Consider the following 19417-nt stretch of genomic DNA (forward strand, 5'->3'; position numbering starts at 1 on the left):
ATCTCTTCATTTTGGCTGACATTCTGTGGATTATTTTTAAATTAGGTAGATCTGCTACATCTCCCAGCCTTGGCACAGTGGCCTTATTTCATAGATGTCCTGCAATGCCTAGTGGCTCAGTTTTCCTGGTCACTTGAGCCAGGTGCTTCAGGAGTATCCCTTGTGTGAGCCTTCCTGTTATAATTGATCAGTAAGTAGGACTGATCCTCAGGCTGAGTGCCTATATGGATTGGCTGTGACTATAGTGGATGAACCGTGAGCAGGGGCTGAGTTCACAGAGCAGGAGTTGGTTTAGCAAAACTGTGGTGCCAGCTAATTTTGCTCTTTGGCTATATCATTTGTGAGCTGGTTGGGTGGGGTTCTGGTGTTGGTTTTGGAGCCTCTTAGGAAGGACTATGAGACAGAGAAAGTTTAGCTGGTTCTTGTGCTCAGTTTGGGGTCACTTGGTGAGAATTATAAAGTGATCTGTGGGTACTTTCTGTTTGCATGGGATTGGAGGTACTTGAGAAAGGCCATGGTGTTGCAACAGAGGCCAGATGCAACTAGTGCCTGGCTTTGGAACCTTTGGTGGATACCACAATGTGAGCTGAAGCCAGCTGCCACTGTGACAAGTTTGTGGCCACTTAGTTGAAGCTACTTCCAAGCCAACAGTAGCTTCAACTTATGCCAGGCTTAGGGCTAAGTGATGGGAGTTACAGCACAAGTGGAGAGCCACTGCTGCATATGCTGGAGGGTGGGGCTATTGGTTTCACTTAGCAAAAGGTATAGGGCACACCAAGGCCAGTGATGCTTGTTTGGGTTCTGTGGACCTTTAATAGATTTTAGGAAAGTCCACAGCATAAACCCAGGCAGGCTATTTGTATGGGAAAAGTTGCTCAAACTAGACTGGAGAGGTCTCAAAGGATTCACCAGGATGGGACAAACCATGTTAGCCAGGTCAATGGAGAGCTCAGATTTGTTGCTTCTGCTGGTGGGTGGTAGCATTGCTCAACAAAGGAACAATGGCACCTGACAGAACTTCTGTCCCAGGAGAGAGCTTCCTGACCTCTGCCCTTATAGTCCTTACCCTGACGCTCGTCAATTTAGTTACTCCTCAGGTGTCCCTTTTGGAGCTGTGTTCCCTATGCCCAGACAGAGTGAGGCTGTGCTTGCCTCCTCACCTACAATAGAAATGCCTGGGCCTCTCTCACTCAGATGCAATTGCTGCTGGTTCTTATAGCCAAACATTATAGGCACTCCTGTTCTCAGCATTAGTGCCCTGGATTGAGGACTCTAGCGGTGCACTGGGATGCCTTGCTCTTCAGGGGCAGCTCTGCAGCCTAGATATCCCTCTTAACACCTAATACCACTCTGTGGGGGCAGGACCAGCCCTTTCTGCTTTTCCTACTAGTCTAGCTCTGGCTGCTTCTTTCTATCCTTAGTTATGGGACTTCTGCTCAGTTCGTCTTCAGGTGGTTGTCAGTGGTGTTGTCATGGAGAGAGATGAACACAGCATTGATCTAGTCTGCCATCTTTACTTGGAGTCCAACATATTCTTGGCTTTCCTGTTTTATTACCAATTCAGGCTTCTTGATGAGAGCAATTCAATAAATAGGCCAGATGACATGAGAGGAGACATGTAGACTAAAGCCTAATGTAGCATTTGCTGCTCATTGGAGCATATAAACCAACAAAGAAAACATATTGGATCTTCATGGAGGCAGCACTCCCTCTGGGGTGGTATTCAGAATATGCTGGCTTACCTCTGTTATCATCGGAGGAAATGTAATTAATAAAATGTCAAGAAAGCGCCACAGGACACCGGTTTCATGATCAAATAAGGCATTTGGCACAAATTACAAGAAAATATGATTTCATTTTTTCCTGGATTTCATGTATCCATAAGAAGTAGAATTACCTAATATTTTTTCTAAACCTTTAACCACATTTCTTCCTCTAATTTTGGTTAGTATTTTAAATCAGGACAATACATTTCGTTGTTTCTTTCAGAGCTCAAGAGGACATCTCGCACTTTAGAAAGGCTCCTATGGTATTTCTGTATTTTCTAATAAGGACTTGTGATGTGAAAAGTTGTATTTAAAGGCTGAATACATGTAGACTGCCTAAAAAGGTATTGTTTACTCATCACCAAACAGAGTTTTCTGGTACTTATTAGGAAGGTTCTGTATCAGCAGCCATGTTTTTTTGAAGACTTTCAAGTAAATGCATATTCTAACTCAGCAAACTCACTATTCGCTAAGGAACTATTTTAAGTGGCCTATTATCTGTTAAGACATTTGAATGGAGCCCATTCTCTGGAATTGAAAGGGCATGTGCTCCTTTATCACTCAGATCAAATCTGGATGCCTTGTGAGGGGTCACTACAGAGTAAAACAATGCAGCCACTGGCACAAAACCCAAGCTAGTAGTTAAAGGTCCTTTACTCACAATTTTCTCTATCAGAAATCGTATGTTAATACCCTTCATACATGCCAGGCACTCTGCATGCATCTTCTTCAATCTTATAACACTCCACTTCTTCTCATTTTACAGGCTAGGAAATTGAGTATCAAGGATGCTAAGTATCTTCCCCAAGACCAGGGAAGACTGTAATTTCAAACTAGTTCTACTCCAAAGTTACGGCCCAAACTGATACTTCCTATTGCATATCACAGCTCTTAAAAAGTGCTTTTTAAGAGTTTTTCTAACAAGTGACAATGATCCATTTCATTATATTGTTAAAACAATTACAAAATCACCAAGAGGTCAGAAGAGTTCATGTTAAATACAAATTGCTGTGCTCTGAAAACAAACAAAAAGAACACCTTCTGTTTATTATTTTGTTTCCTACTATCTCTTAGCGGAAACTAATTTGGTGCGTCAAATCAGTTGCCTGGAAAGGTGGAATCACCTCCAGGGGCCAAGACTTTAAACTCCCACAGTTTAACTAAACTTCGCACAGGATTCTTCCTGCCTCTAGGTCTCTGACCTCCCTTTCCTCTGAGCATTCACTTTAGAAAACTCATAATTCCAAATTCCTTCTCTGCCCCTTTGATATGTAAATAATTTGAAAAGCCTCTTGCTAGTGTTACAACCCAGGACAATTTTTCTCAAGGACTTGGGAACTGTCCCTGTCAAATTTAACCTTCAAGTAAGATTGTGTCCATCTCCCCGCCCCCATCTCCTGGTTTCTGTGGGAGGGTTGGAATTTCCTTGAGGGAGCTTTGCTCGGAGAAAAAATGTAAAAAAAAAAGAAAAGAAAAAGAAATACCTACAGTCATGAAAATATAGAAAAAGAAGGTTTGCTTTTACTTTGGGTGTACTGATTAGCCACCAAAAGATAGTCTATAAACCATCCAATGCAGTTCTTATAATTTCTCCAGCCTATTTTTTTTCATTGCATTTGAGTTGTGTTTGGCCTGCCTCCCTTAACTTTGTCCAGTGTAAATTTTGTTTTGACATTACTGCTGTCAGAGAAAGGGGGGGGGGGAGTCTGTATAAATGATGTCTAAAATGACTTTCATTTTGACCATACAGTGTTCATTTTTGTTTATATTCTAGATAATTAAATTTATGGTGAAAAAACGATTTCTCCACTGCATGTCAGACACTGCAAGCCAGCTCTCCCATCAGTGCCCAACTCCAGCTGCCCCTTCCTGCCCCTGAACAATTAGCTGCGCCCTCAGCACCGACTGTGGCCTGGCACTAAGGAGGTAGGTGCTCTAGATGTTTCCAGAAATGGAGCACGCATTACCGCTGTTTTTTTGGCTGCAGCTTAAAATTCCCCATTTTAACAGCAATGGTTGGTTATTATGGGTCAATTAATCTTATTTTTTGAATATTCACATAAATACCCCAATTTTAGATATTGCACAAAACTACCTTCTAATTAGGCTCTAAAAATATGATCTAATAAGTGATATATTTCTTCAAATGATTGTGATTACTTATTAAATGAAAAGATACGCTTTGTTCAATATACATGTCTTAGCTCTAATGTGGTTAATGGGATCAGCTCAATAGAAATCCTTTGATCTTTTCTCAAAATAGCACACTGTAAAGCCACTCAAAATTGCATGATAATTGCAACAAATTTAGCCTAATGAATAGTAATACATGCAAAGGACCTTTTGCCACCAAATTTAAATTTATGCCAGCCATGGAATTATTTAAATGAACATTTTAAAAATTGATCCTATATTAGTGAGATGTCTGAATTTTCAAAAAATGTTCTGAAATATGAAAATACTGCAGCTTTGGAAAATAATGAAATAAAGTAACATTGATAAAGTACAAAGAACAATAATCAATGCTAAATACTAATTATTATAGTGATCTGTCATTACTCATTTAACCTGAACCCTGATCAATGTGAACAACTAATGGGCAATTAACAATTATCCTCTGAGGGGCCGCATTGTCTATGTCATCTGCATTGGTTCAGATAATGCTTAAAAGACTGTCACAGAAATAAGAATCCTTTTCTTCTGCTATAACTACCCAGTGTTTCAAATTATTATTTAATAAAGCTTGCTTTTTTTATTTGACAAAGATCTCATTGATATGACAGTGACCCAATGTTCTCTTAGCTAGCCACACACCCCCCAACATTACAGAGAAAAAACAGACATGTTATTCTCAGCAGTGAAAATCAAAGAGGAAATTGTCCTTCCTAAGTGGGGCTCCCAGGAAGCCAGAAGCTGGCCCCATTCTCTTTGGAGTAAATGACAAATTAGAGTTATTCGTTAGGAAGATCCCACACCAAAGAAGGTAACTATCTTCATTTACTGTCTGAGATCTCAACATAAAATCACCTTTCAAATTTTATTAGTTTTTAGAAAGGGCTCTGTTTAGAAGAGGACCTCAAAACTGAGATATACTGGCATGATTAAAGATCATCTTGAAACTTGTTTGTAGTGTTTCCATTTTGTCAATTTACTAAGTAAATCTAGAACATAAGATTGCAAAGAAATCTGTTTTCCAAAAAATGATGTTCTGTGGAAAAAGAAGTCTCAGGAGATATGTGTACACTGCAAACAGCAACAGCAAACTGTCACATAGCTCTGATTACAAGCAAGGCATTGATCTACCACATCCTTTCTAGATATTACTTCATTTAATCTAACAACCATATCTGTAGGCTCAGGGAAGAGCACAGAAAGTGTGAAGAGAAAAGCCATTCACTCATCACATGTCCAGAAAGCTGAAAGTAGGCACTTCAGGGCATGTGACCTAGTCATCAACGGCTGCTTCGGATTCCTACCTGTCAGCTGAGAGTTGGGATTCAGCTAGACTTCCTGAATTGCATCGTTACCCTCTCATATTCTAAACACTGTTTATACCAATGTGAAGTTGTCATCTGATGCTAACCGTGCAGGACAGCATGGCTGCAATCAAGGATAATTGAGTTCCATGTGTTCCCACCCGGGGGGTTGCTCCTGATCTAGTTTCAACATGCACGGTTCCCATCAGGAGGCCTGAGTGGTTTCATCAATTGCCCACCAATTTTCAGCCAGGAAAAGTAACAGCATTATATAAAAGGGAAAAAATAGCTTGAATATTCTTTTTATATAACTAAATTTAAACAAAGAGAACCACTGTCCGTACTCTGCTTCACCATCCGTACTGCCAGGCATTGCAGTAGGCACCTTAACTATTAGTTTTAACTCTTGCAATAACCTGAAAGATAGGTGATATTTTAATGTCAGAGATGAAGAACCCAGTAATCATAAAGATTAACTGAAAAAGCATTCAGGGTAGAATGAAAGATACCCTTTTGTAGAATGCAGCTGAAGATATAAACTTTCTATTTTTGCTTCCAGAGCTTAGCAGAGCAGCGGGTGAAAGGAAGGAATCAATACTACTTAATCAATGGTGGAATGGACAACCCCCCCAAATATACAACTTCCCTCTTCATTAAGAGTTCTGAGGGGCACCACATGGCATTTAAAATTTGTCAAACACTTGGTAGAAAGCATAATTTACCTGTATTCAAGAATATGCCAGATTTTTTCTTATTTGTTTCATTAATAGCCTTAGAAAGGCACTCACATAATGAACATAGCACATTTTCAGTGAAGAAGCCAATTTGAAGGGGTTGTGGCTGAGGGTTATTAGAGGACCTTCATATGGGAATATTCAGGGAGTGTGGAAGATATTAGTGTGGATCACGGGAGAACCAGGCAACCCACCTGTAGACATTATGCATATCTTTACAAAAATATCTGAGTAGCAGAAGTGCATCACAGATAGATACACAGGGGTGGGCAAATGTAGGTTTAGAGTTGTGAGTATGCAAAACACAGTTTATTCTTGTATTGTTATTTATTAATTATTGTGCCATTTTCCAATATGAACAACTGTAAGCCTACTTTTGCCCAGCCCTGCTTTCATTTCTGAATAACTCAATATGTAACTTCTCTAAAAAGTCGGTGTTCGAAAATAGGACCTGCTGACAATCTGAAATGATTTCTATCAAAATATAGCTAACAGTATCCAAAATCTAATAACATCAGCAACTATAACTTTTGTCCATGTTATTTTACATTTGTATTCAAGACAAAATGCAAGAAAGAAAAATATATTTAAGAAAATCAGTATATCAAGAATGACCTACAGGAGGGGCATTCTATAATAAAATAATATTCAGACTGAGGAGCATTAAAAAACCCTCCATGTCACGAAAAATAGTAAAACATCATAAAGTAAGAATCTCATAGGAAGCTGTCACACAAAGCCAATTCTACCAAAAAAGCAACACTACATGAATTATTAAAAACGGGCATGAGAAATGTCATAGGAAATTGGACAGAACAAGTCAATGTAGAAAAGAGATCTCACAAATTGTAATACAGAAAAAGAAACCACTCATAGAATAAGCTATTGAGACACTTTCAGGAGAGGTAAGTTCACAAGAATAGCCTAGGGCAAGTGATCCTGTTGAAGAAACAGAATATGGAATTGAAGTCTTAGGAGGGATTAATGAATTGAAAACTGCAGACTAAGGAAAGAAACAGTGGGGGAGAGGATGAAAAATGCAACTGGGCTTGGTTACGAGAGTCTTGAAGTAGCTACCAACAGACAGAGGCAGTAGCTGGTGGTGCTGGTGCAAGGGACAACAGATTCATTGCAGTAAGGCAAAATTAAAATTTATACAACAAATCCATGCAGGAAACAAAGCAAACAGGGTCTCTCTACTTCATGGAGCTTCCCTTTTTGGAGAGGGGGGCATGCAACGAACAAGTAATAAACAGATAAGGGCAGAAAGACTGAGTATGGTTATTAGCATGCTGCTCTTCACTTTCCATCTTGCTCTACGATGTTTACAAAGCTGGCAAAACTCACGTGAGTAAAGAGGACAGGAGGGTGATAAAAGGGTAATCTCTCTCTCCTCCCCTTTCTCTCCCCCACCCCCAATTCTGAAGAAAGGGAGAGACAGTAAACTAGTCTAGTCTATAAGGAATGGTTATTAAGACCTCTAGGAAAGGCTAGAAGACTGATCATTTACCCGTGCTCAAGTGGAACAAAAACAAATGTGACACTGTTAAATGCAACTAGAGTTCTCACAGTAAGGTTTTCTAGATACTCAAGGTGAGGACTCTATTTAAGAGGATGATTGCGTCTACTTACATGTCGAAAAGAGACTGGCCAGAGGAAAATTGGCAGGTAGTGTCTTTAGTAAGAACCTGCACTGTCTTCAGAGCTTTGCTAATACAGTGGAAAATATTGAAAAAATTTACTGCTCTCTAAATAACACAAATTGGAAAAACACATAAACACACACACCAATGTACAGCCAAACGCCAGACTTAGTTTTGCGAACAAGCCGTGCCTGGAAGATAGCAAAGACAATTTCCTGGTTGCTTGGTCACGTGAGAATAAGAGAAAGGGGGAAAAAAAGAAATTTGAGGGAGGAGGAGAAGGCAAAAGGATGAGACTAAGCAACTGATAGATTTTTTTTTAAGTGATAAGCTCTTTTTTTTTTTGACACAGAGAAGATGAGAATACCAATAAAAACAAAAGCAGGATCTTGGTGGCAAAGGGGACCAGGAAGGTGTCACAAAGACTATATCTGTGCCGATGACCAAAACAGAATGTTTATGGAGGTCAGTAAATGGGAGGAATGGAATGGATGGTCACTAGATTTCTATAACTGTAATATGAAAGAAATTCTGGAGACAGAGGAAGGAGGACAAGAAGACACTGGTCTGGATCTCCCGAAACTTCTGCTGACCTAGGACGGCTGACCCTCTGCTCCTCACTAGCATTCAGTAGCTTCTCTACGTACTTAGGGTATGAAGCTGAAATGGATGGGAGTAGCAATATTCAAAAGGAAATGCAAGATACGCATCCTGAACCACCTTTTGAAATATCCAAATATCAGAATGAGGAGATTTACTTTAAAATACTATTCTTCACAATAGTGCAAATGAGTTGATTGTGAAGTTTTCCTGGTATTGTAGGTGACGTCTACAAAGGCTGTAAGTTAGCGGATAGTGGTTAGTCCTCATCTGCCTCGTTCGTTTTGCCAACCTCAACAAGAAAACCATTGAATTTTAAGAAGCACTGCTTTAGGAAGAAGACTCTGGACATAACCCTCGTACTTGGTATAAGAGATATCTGAAATAAAATACCGGCTATGATTAATTTTCTGGGTCCACAGCCAGCACTTGAGTACAAAGGAGGGGAAATGGAACAGGGCTGAATGGAAACAGGATTTATGTGTTGGTCAGTCACACCCTCTCACAAAAGAGGAGGAGAAATTATGCATTAGCTCGAATTTAAGGGAGAGGAGGCAAGACTCAAATATTCTCTTTTAAACACAGCAAGGACTCTACCTGCTGTTTGTTTTAGGGCTGCCATAATACCCTCACTACCAAAATTCAGAAATATATCACTGAAGATAATTTGCTGGCCCAGCGACGAGTGGGGATTTTTGTCAGTAGAAAGGTCAAATAATTTTCCACAAGGCACTGCAATTTTTAAGCTTTACAATTTTGCTATAGGTGACCAAAGGGGAAGCCCATTATAATGTTATCCACAGAAATTATGTTGTGAGTTAATGGAATGTGAGCAGTAGGGGACCAGCCTCAGGTGCTGCCCCCCACTGCTCTTCCTGAAATACATAATGATGGTGGGTTTTGTTTTAAATTTTTCTCCAACTAATGTGAGGGAAAAATTTATCCATGTCAACAGCAAGAACTCTTATCCCACAACCAGGCACTCTGTAATAGGATGGACTTCTAGATATAAATGCAAAGCTTTCTAAGGACTATGGCATGCAACAAAGATTTAGAGTAAGCAAAGAAAGTAAGAAAAAAAGTCGACTAACCTAACCCACCTGAGCTCGGCTCACAGGGGTCAATGTCCTCGTCATCACTGGGACACTCTGCTGAGGCCACAAGGATATCATCGGTGGTCTGTAAAAGAATCACATTCAGTAGATTAATTTAAAGAGACCTAACCAAATTTCTCATCTTTGTCTCACTGACAAGTGAAACACCATTTGTATTTCCCTGACAGGGTGAGAAACCAAATTCAGTATTTCCCTTCCCAAGGACACAGAGTTTACTTTTTTCCCAACTTATTCTAGATCTGTCATGAAAGTATTGCAAATTTGTGAAAACATGGTTACAACTTAATTTACATGAAGACATGGAAATGTTGGTTGCCAACTTGTAGATCTCCATGCATTCAAACTGCATGGAGAAGCTTCACACAGTAGCATCCAGGTTTAAAACAATCTGGCGGAAACAGATTTGAAATGTATCACCACCCTGGAGTGCTACAATCTATGCATCAGTAGGTTTTATGCAGTGCTGTAGTTGGCTTCCTAAAAGCAGAATAGCCATAACCTTTTACATTCATGATCAGGTAGAGTTTGATGAATCTTGAGATATAGCTTGTGGTTATTAGGACACATAGAGTGTATTTCACCAATGTAAAAAAGGAAGCAAAGATCGTCTATTTAAGGTATTTACAAATGTTGTGTTTAGCATTCACAATGGACTCTTGTTTTGGTAACATTTAGGTAGCAGGTATCTTTCTCCCGTTAAGGTTTCATAATAAATGAACAGCATCTTTGGGGGGATAGTATTTTACAGTAAGTGGGGAAGAGGTGACATTGTTCTCTGTGACATTCTACTTGCTTCACTGCACTTGCGGCAAAAAGACAACCATCACTGTAATAGAAAGCAGTGTGTAAATCCTAGTGGTTAGTCACATAATCAACTCATTTACCAGCGCTAAAGGTTGTTTTTTACTGCCACTTACAAGCAGCAGTAAATTCAGCATAGTTATTGCATGGAAATTGTGAAGGTTTGCATCAGATTTGGCTAATGCTAACACACAGAGAATTTATGGTACAAGAAGGAAAATATCTCATTACATCAACTAAGGATTAAGGAGATTATGGTTGTTTAGACAATACTTAGAATGGCAACATTAATGAAATCCTTATTTAAAAGTGGTATTAATCTATGTATGTGATTACATAGATTACATAGACTTATTGTGGTGATCACTTTGCAATACATAAAAATAGTTTATCATTATGTTGTACACCTGAAACTAGTATATAAAGTTATACCTCAGTAAAACTTTAAAAAAAAAGTAATATAGGTCTGCCCTGGCTGGCGTAGCTCAGTGGATTGAGCACGGGCCTGCGAACCAGAGTATCGCGGTTCGATTCCCAGTCAGGGCACATGCCTGGGTTGCAGGCCAGTTCCCAGCAGGGGACGCATGAGAGGCAACCATACATTCATATTTCTCTCCCACTCTTTCTCCTTCCCTTCCCCTCTCTCGAAAAATAAATAAATAAATAATTTTAAAAAAAGTAATATAGGTCTTACATTTAACAATATACAGAAATATGATATGACATGCTTTCATTAAAGGAGTACTTAACACAGAGCACAGAGATTAAAATATTAAAAAATGTGAAAATAATTGTGCCATTTTGAAAATGGACACAAGGGATGATGCACTTCTGTGACAAAAATTAGGTTTAAAAAACTTCCAAGTTCAGTATGTTTAATTAAGAATAAAGAATTTGTTCCGATGCTAATGCTTCACAATATAACTTTAACTAAATGCAAGCATTTAAATAACATCTTGAGATGGTTTCATATTATTCTGTTCTTAATTCCTCTGAGACAATTAGGAGATTGGATTCATTCATTTTGCTGCTATTATTTTAAACAACGAAGTTCAAAATATCAGTTTTCCTGGAATTGTAACTGTTTGTGTTAGTGACAACTACTGGAAGTTGGTATGATAGTAACACAGGTATCTTTCATAAACATGAGCTTTACAGGGAAAAACCCATCCTCCTGGCACAAGCAATCTTGCAGGCTAACATCCCAACCGACTTGAGAACAATGAGTTATTGGATTATGAGGTCTTGCTGGCCAATCGTTCCAATTCGCCCCAGAGCAGATTGTTCACTTTTTTTAGAGCTAGCTTCAAGTGCAAAGTTGCTTTTTTCTCAACCACAGTGGAGACTCTCTTAAATTAATGTTAAGGTTACAAGAGAATTGTTCGTGTTCCTTGAGGAATGTTAACTATATTAATGAAATCAGTGTGGGTTGTTGTTGTTCTGCTTTTGATAGGAGGATGTGAGTAAATTCTCCCATGTCCCAGCTGTGCTGTTGCCCCCTTCTTCCCCTTCCTGTACCTGGGAAACAGTTGGCCATGTCTGGAGACATTACAGGTTGACGTAACTGGGATGAGGATGGCTGGGTGGGGGTTGGGGGATGGAAGGTACCAGCTACCATGACATCTAATGGGGAGAGACAGGGAAGGCTGGTAAATACCCTAAAATGCATGTGACAGCCCTCCCATGACAAGAATTATCCAAAATGCCAACAATGCAGAAGTTGAGAAACTCTGATTTATAAGTTTAAAAACTATTCTCTGCCTTATTTTCTCATCTGAAAGATTGGGCCACATAATTCCTATTGTTGTAAGAATTAAATCAATACACAAAAAGTACCTAGAATAGTACCATATTGTAAATATTTATAAAAGTTGCAGTATTATCAATATTATTGCTATTATTTCACAAATGTAGAACCAATTTAATCTTTTTGCACTATATTTATAAATAATACAATTTTAGACATTGAACTGGAAGTTGTACATGTGAATTATCTTCCATGTAATATCTCATGTTAACATGTAATCAAAATACAGTAGCTATATTGGTACTTTGTTGAACTAAGGTAAGCTTCCCGCTTTTACTGTCTAGGTTCAAATTCTGGATTAGAAGTCAAGCATCAAGCTTACAAAATAAAGGCTACTTCTTAAAAGAAATTCACGGACCGCAGACTCAATTATTTAGCCACACAAGTTAAATTTTGTTTTAAAAGTTGACCTATTTTCTACATTCAACAGCCTTTTGGAACAATTCTATAGCAACAAGAATATATTAGAATATTCTCAGTGTTATCTTTCACAAGACAGTACCTAAACTATCAAAACATGCACCTATTAAATAGTACCTTCTGTAGCTCTTTAGAGTAGGGAAAAACTGTACCAATATGACCTTATTGTATAACTATAATTTAGTTTTTAATGTAATTTTCCTGGTATAATGAATATGCTATAATGAATATGCTTTTTCATATTCATGGTTTTCATATTTTTCCTTCTGAAATTAAAAATAGCAAGTCTCAAAAAACAGCAATAGCTCAGTGGATTGAGCGCAGGCCTGCGAACCAAACAAATGCGATTTGATTCTTAGTCAGGGCACATGCTTGGGTTGCACACCAGTTCCCAGCGGGGGACACACAAGAGGCAACCATACATTGATGTTTTTCTCCCTCTCTCCTTCCCTTCCTCTCTAAAAATAAGTAAATAAAATCTTAAACAAAACAAAACAAAACAGCAATAGTTTTGTGAATAAAAGATCTTGAATCAGTAGATGCATTCACAGAAATCATCTTTGTATTAAAAATCAGGAAGTGGCTCAAGTGTAGGAAAAAAATTAAATTTCACTTTGGAGGCTGAATTAACTGAAATTTTCTGGCCAAAGCTGTGTAATTTAAATTTAATTCACTGTGGTTGGAGTTGCCTCTGGATGACATGCTATTGAAAGAATGATAGAAAGAAACTCAAATGTGTCACCCATTAATCAGTTCTATTCTTCAGTATACTTTTTGCTGATGCTTATAACCTTTTGCAGAAAACAGACTACCTGCTGAAAGAGACGGAATAGTGATCAAGCAAAAGCATTAGCTTTGCATAACCATCCACCCCTAACTGTACACGTAACCACTCAGAGGTCAAAGGGCCATGCTGATCTTCCCTAATTCAGAGTGGTCTGTGCATTCACGTGGCATCAGCCCTTGCTCAAAATGTCCACCAAAAATACTGAGGTCTCCTTACATTGAGGGGAAGAAAATAAAGGCATTGAAACTTAGTTCATTATATTCAATGGATAAACACCAATATGGTATAGGGTGAGAAAATGTAATCAGGACAGGGGAGAAAGGATGTTCTTAGTTAGACCAGTCAGATGGGTACAAGATTTATTGGGGTGGTCATTTCGTAAGGTATACAAATGTCTAATCACTATGTGGTACATCTGAAAATAACATAATGTTGTATGTTAACTGTAACTGAAAAATGAATTTTAAGAAACCTAAATTTATTTAATATCCAAGGTTATTCCGGAACAACCATTTGGTAAGAAAAAAAGAGAAATTTGGAATTTGCTACATATTCACCCACTGTCACTTTTTAAACTAGCTATAGTACAATGCATATCAGTGTGGTAAAAAATATATAAGAAGATACAAAAACTTGGTCTGAATGTTTCATCTCTGATAAGAACAGCACTTTTAGATTTTACTCCTCATGCTAAATAGCTTTGCTAAAGACTGAGACGTTCCTGTGAAAACACCTACTAACCTCTACTAGGAAAAATCTGCTTTATGAGAAAAAGAGCAAACTCCAACTATGAAAAAGGATGGTCATTATGAATTTGATGCCTGCACAGAAACCCTTGATGTACTGTAAAATTACAGTTGAAACTTTGTTTCTCAACAGAAGTAGTCTTTCTGGCTATACAACCAAAGACAATCCAAAGGTAAAGTAAAAAATACTGTCTCAAGCAATGGCACTCACTTGTAAATACTATTTAGCCTAATTGTTCACTACTGTGAAGGATACTGAGACTGAATTCACTTAGAAAACTGATGGGTGGAGGTATGTGCTCGTGGAAGTGTGATGTGTTTGGCTAATTGATAGATACTTGTTCTTGCTAATACTTTTGTTGATATGAAGCTGCTCTGGGAGAGAGAGAGAGAGAGAACATTCATGCCTGGCTTTTAGGACTGAATCTGATAGTCCCCCAGAGAAGAGTTATTGCTAGGTGTGTTTCCCTGAGATGTCATGATTCAGAATTCATGTTACAAATTCCCTGAGCTGACTCTCACCCAATGCAGAGATAATCTATGGGGCAAGAAGCTTCTAGGAGATCTGGGAAGTTGCAATTTTCATCAAGATGAAAAACAAAAACCCAAATTCCCAAACAATTATAATACATATATCCAATTTCCAAAGAGTGGGCCAATGTGATCAAATAAATTCAATAAAGAAATATATCAAATTGGTAATTGTAGTTAATCAACAATGCTATTAAAGGTACAAAGTAATTGAGAGACTCTGCACAGACCCTGTGTAACACAGAAAATGAGGATCAATTAGTCACCACCAAATATGAAACAGACATCTCATCTATGGACGGCATTTTCTGATGGCCACAAAATGTGGTCACTACCTAGTAAGACATAAATGATGGCTCTCACCTACAAATAACGTACTGTGCCCACCCTATTCTGAAGCATGGGAACAAATCACTCATTAATACAAGTAACAACAATCACTTCAATTCCAATAGCTTATTTTTCTTGAAATGGAACAGTGCTCCCATATCTATTACTTTATTAAATATTCACCAACAACATGCTTGTTCTGAGTGTAGGTGGAGGTGCTATTATCTTGAGTGTTACAGGTAAGTACCTGCTCAAAAAAGAAAAGAACCCATTTGTATATTCATTTACCCTATTTTAATGTTTGAACATTGGCATTCATGAATATTTAGGGCAAGGTTTAAATATCCCTGAAAACAGCCAGATTTCACATTTCTTTAATGTTTTTCCCCCAACTGATGCCTTAGGTTATTACAAAAAGGGACTATAAATCAGCTGTCTGCTTGGGAAAAAGACAGACTTGAAAGGCATTCAATTTTCTTCAAGAGTTTCTTAGCTGCTTAAAATGTATGCAGTGGTTCCAGAATGGTGAAGGTGGGCTGGCTAGAAAAACCCCACCATGGTAAAAAGATCACAATATCTTGCTCACTGGGGATATGAATTCTCATATCTTGCTCACTCAAACATACATTTTGATATGAATTCGATACTGGTCCTAATAACAGGCAAAATTCAAAGAGAAAAATAGGGATGTGAAAATAATGCCACAGACGAATGAACTTAAAGGAAATGATGGAACAAAGGAAAGAACTGGATTCCTGACTGATCAAAAAAGAACATTATATTTTAGCAGAATTATGCAAAATAATAAACCGGCAAACTAGAAACTTGGTGTGAGGAAAGTTCAAGTTAATGTTCGAAAAAGATAGTACATCTCTTATACTATTTTTTAAGCTAATGATGACCTGCATGCTCATACTGCATTTTCATTTTTAGCCAAAGCAATGTAGCGTAGCTAGCAAAAAAAAAAAAAGGTGGTTAAGTTTTTCAGGAAGCCGGTGTAATAATCTATCCTCCTGGATCCTCACTGATTAGAATTTGGCGTTTAAGAGCTACAAAGACTGCTGGTAGTGGAGTGGAGGTGCTGAATGGGAAACTAGAATATGGGCATGTGCTCCAATGTGGTCCCACTCTGTTTTGATTTCAGACAAAGCACCTACCTCCTGAGATGGATTTGGCCATTTCCAAATTCAATAAAAACTGACAGATGTTTACCATGCAAATCTAGGCTTCTAGCTTTGTCAATATGAATCTCTCTGAGCCAAATATTGTGACTGAAAGGACTAATTAGTCACACAGGTTGCACTGAAAATCCTTATTCATTTTGAGGCCAAAAAACGGGTTTTATAATTACAAAATGCCAATGATGGATAGTTTCATCCAAATGCCTCCAAAATTCAAGATTTCATTGCCAGTATTGAACATGCAAGGGAATAGAAGCAAGTTTTAGTAAGACAGGTATATACCTTCTTGTACGGAACCTTAGTGATCATTAGTCTCAGTTCTTCAATTTACAGGTTAGGAAACTGAAACTAAAAATTTAAGTGTTTCTGTTTGACCACATTATTTTGCAAATTAATGGCAAAACTATGAGATTATCCAGACTCCCAGTAGATTGTAATTTTCTCTTATTCCAGCTGACTTCTATCCATCTTATTTTCTAAAGGTTGAAGTAGTTTATAAAGATACATAACGCAATGTCGGGAACCGCCCTGCTTTTTTTTAGAAGCTGTAACCCCCCTAAGGCTAAGGCTGAGTGAGCGACCTTCGGACCATAAACCACTAAGGAGACAAAGCTTATCTCCCTGGCGGGAGCGCAGCTTCTACTCCTTCTACTTCACCCTGCATGGACCCCTATGGCTTGATTGCTTAGCCAAAGATGAGTAAGATTCCTCAAGGGAAGAATAACCTAAGACGAGCATGATCATAGAAAGCCCCCAGGGAAGGACTTGGGGGCTATAGAATAGGGGGGGAACCCCCTCGGTTTTGACACAACCTGAGTCCTCATTCTGTCTGTACGAAGTCCCCTAATCTCTTGGCTGCCTTACTTCCCTGCCCGATTTAAGCTTGAAACAATGACAGAGGTCAGTGGAGCCCTGTGCTAGAAAGGGTGGGTTTTCTGCGTGATCAGGCCTAAGAAAGAATATATAAAATCCTGTGAAACCTGCTTTGCTAAGAATGCTCTCAATTAAATGATAAGGGTCCAAGCAGGAAATGAGTTTATTTCTCAAAGTTTTGTAGCCCTTTAGTTAAGAAACCCTGACTCAGAATAAGCCCTCTTAGTTCTTTGTATGTTATCTATTGTTTGAGCCTTACTGCCTAACAATAAGTAATGAGGTTTACCCGTATTCCTGTGCAAAATGAACCTAATAAAAGCCCACTGAGAAAAAGGCTCTTGGCCCTTTTCCTTTGAGAGATCAGCCACCTCCCCTCCTGAAGCAGATCAGGTCTCAGTAGATTTATTCTCATCCATGGTGGCCAGGGGGGCCCTGTGGGCAGAACTGCGCCCCCCACATTGAAATAAATTTAACATAAGTTAAAAAGGTGGCAAGAGGAAAGTACTGGGTTTTAATAAGTGACCACTGAACAAACATACACAGCTACTGCACCAGTTGATATGGTGCACATCAAGATAAACTAAAAAGGGAATAAAAGGAATACTAGAGTTCAAATTTTTTAAGTCCAGTTACAAAAATTCAAATAACTGCAGTTATTTTGAAATGGAGTAAACTCAGAAAATACTTTACTTGTGATCATCTTTTCTTATTTTTTAAACAACTGAAACGCCTTGACTCTCTGTACATAAATGCATGATTAAATTCTTGGGACAAAAAAAATGTAAATCACTAATTTTTTTTCTGCCTATTTCTCCTTTCTACTTAGAGAGGAAGCCATTGCAAGCCATGCTGGCTAAGAAATTAACTCAATGAACTCTGTCTCTCTTCTCATTAATCCACTGGTAAAAATCCTTCCAAATTTGAAGGTCTCTCTTTATTAACTATTGTTTTCACAACCGAAGTGCTAATGAGATATTTATCTCTGTCTCTCTCAAACAATCATTAGGGTTTTGTCAAATTACCTCTTATTGCATCTTGGGAATAAATAAATGGAAGCGACCATTTATCAGTAATACTGGTTGTTTTTCCAGACACAATCACACATTCATTGATCAGGGTCCTCACATTTGCATGGTGGCCCTAGAATTAGAGGTGCAAACTCAAAGTGATAGGAGGAGCCCGAGGCACCTACTTATCAACATTTATTTCCTATTGGGTAGAGACATTCTACCAATGTTTCCCTGGTAGAACTTTAAACTGGGAATATTTGAGAACTTCTATTCCACAGCAAGAAATAGGGATGTGCTTGGAAATGATAGTGACTTACTTAGTTAAGAGAAAATTGACTTTCTGATTTTTTTTACCCATGAGTTGAATATATGCAAGGTTCTATACAGAGCTCCCCCAATTAAGCCAATCTCTGAGCAGCATCTCCATGAGTGTTTCTATGAAGCAGTGATCAAGAGCAAATGTTATCTGGCTCAGATGCTGCAATGTTGCATCATTCATACACTAAGGAGCTCCACCTTGGCCGGTTATAGTTAAACTGAAACTCCACGCTTCTCTATCTGACTACTTCATTCCTTATTAATGAAGTTTGGTTCGTTAATACATATTTGGAATGTTGTAGTGTCAAACCTCTTCAGTTTAATTTGTAGTATGCTGGTTAATAATGGAAAATACATACATACTAGTCCAGATAGCAAGTCTCAGTCTGAATCTCACGAGCAGTGTGCATCACCTTAGATTGGTTTCTGTGTTCTCAATTGTACATATGAAAATACATACACACACATACATATATATACTATACATGCAAATATGAATGCTGCATGTGTGAATCAATCATTTGTATATGTGAATCATAATAACTTCTGTATCTCACAGTGATATTACAGACATTTGATATGTGTGAAAGCCCTTTAAAAATATGAAAGTTCCCACATTTATAATATATAAATGTTGCATTTATATATTATTCTTGTTTGTTGCATGACATTTATGTAAGTTATTGTACTTTTTTGTTGTATGAAGGACAGTTATGCTTTAAGGGAACAGCCAGATATCCACATAACTGAATAAATTTCATCTTCATGTCCTGAAATCCTCCTTTCCTCAGGTAAAGAGAATGTACATCTCTCACTCCTACTGGTCCCTCTCATAGATGCTGCTATTCTGGGGCTGCTCCCTGTTATATGAGGATAGGGTTCATTTTGGCATTGCTGATTTTGGGCATATGTGCCAATCTCACTAGTGACTTACAAGAAAGGTAGTGCCAACTCCATGACTGGCGTGGTGGTTCCCTATTCTCCAGGTCAGATCTCCGGGAAAACTACTGCATAGATGCAGGGATACTGGAGCTCTCTCTAAATTCTCCTCTCTAGTCACTCTCCTGGGACTTAGAAGATATGGCAACCCGAAGTTTACTTTTAATTTATGTCCTACTATATCCAGAGCATCTAAATTAATAGATAAACAGGAAAAATAGATCACTTAGCTTACACTGATAAGGAGGAAAGGCAGAGACTGAAAAGAAGGAGAAGGAGAAGGAGAAAGAGGAGCTGAAGGGACAGGAGAAGAAGCTAAGTGTGATCCTTACAGCACAAT

The 19417-nt window shown here is 38.3% G+C and overlaps 1 protein-coding gene across 19 annotated transcripts in view; it reads right to left on the minus strand.

The window, feature by feature from the left end:
• NRXN1 (neurexin 1) overlaps positions 1-19417 on the minus strand; it is a 1104034-nt gene that overhangs the window by 17528 nt on the left and 1067089 nt on the right. For 12 of the 19 annotated variants that reach the window (XM_053667086.1, XM_053667087.1, XM_037161204.2 and 9 more), the window contains one exon: positions 9311-9398. In XM_053667086.1, coding sequence (XP_053523061.1) covers positions 9311-9398 — 88 coding nt within the window. The remainder of the gene's footprint in view (positions 1-9310; positions 9399-19417) is intronic. The other 7 variants (XM_037161205.2, XM_037161202.2, XM_037161203.2 and 4 more) reach the window with 1 other exon arrangement.

The sequence above is a fragment of the Artibeus jamaicensis genome, unplaced genomic scaffold (assembly GCF_021234435.1).
Source record: "Artibeus jamaicensis isolate MK-2021 breed Jamaican fruit bat unplaced genomic scaffold, CSHL_Jam_final contig_465, whole genome shotgun sequence".
NCBI lineage: Eukaryota > Metazoa > Chordata > Mammalia > Chiroptera > Phyllostomidae > Artibeus > Artibeus jamaicensis.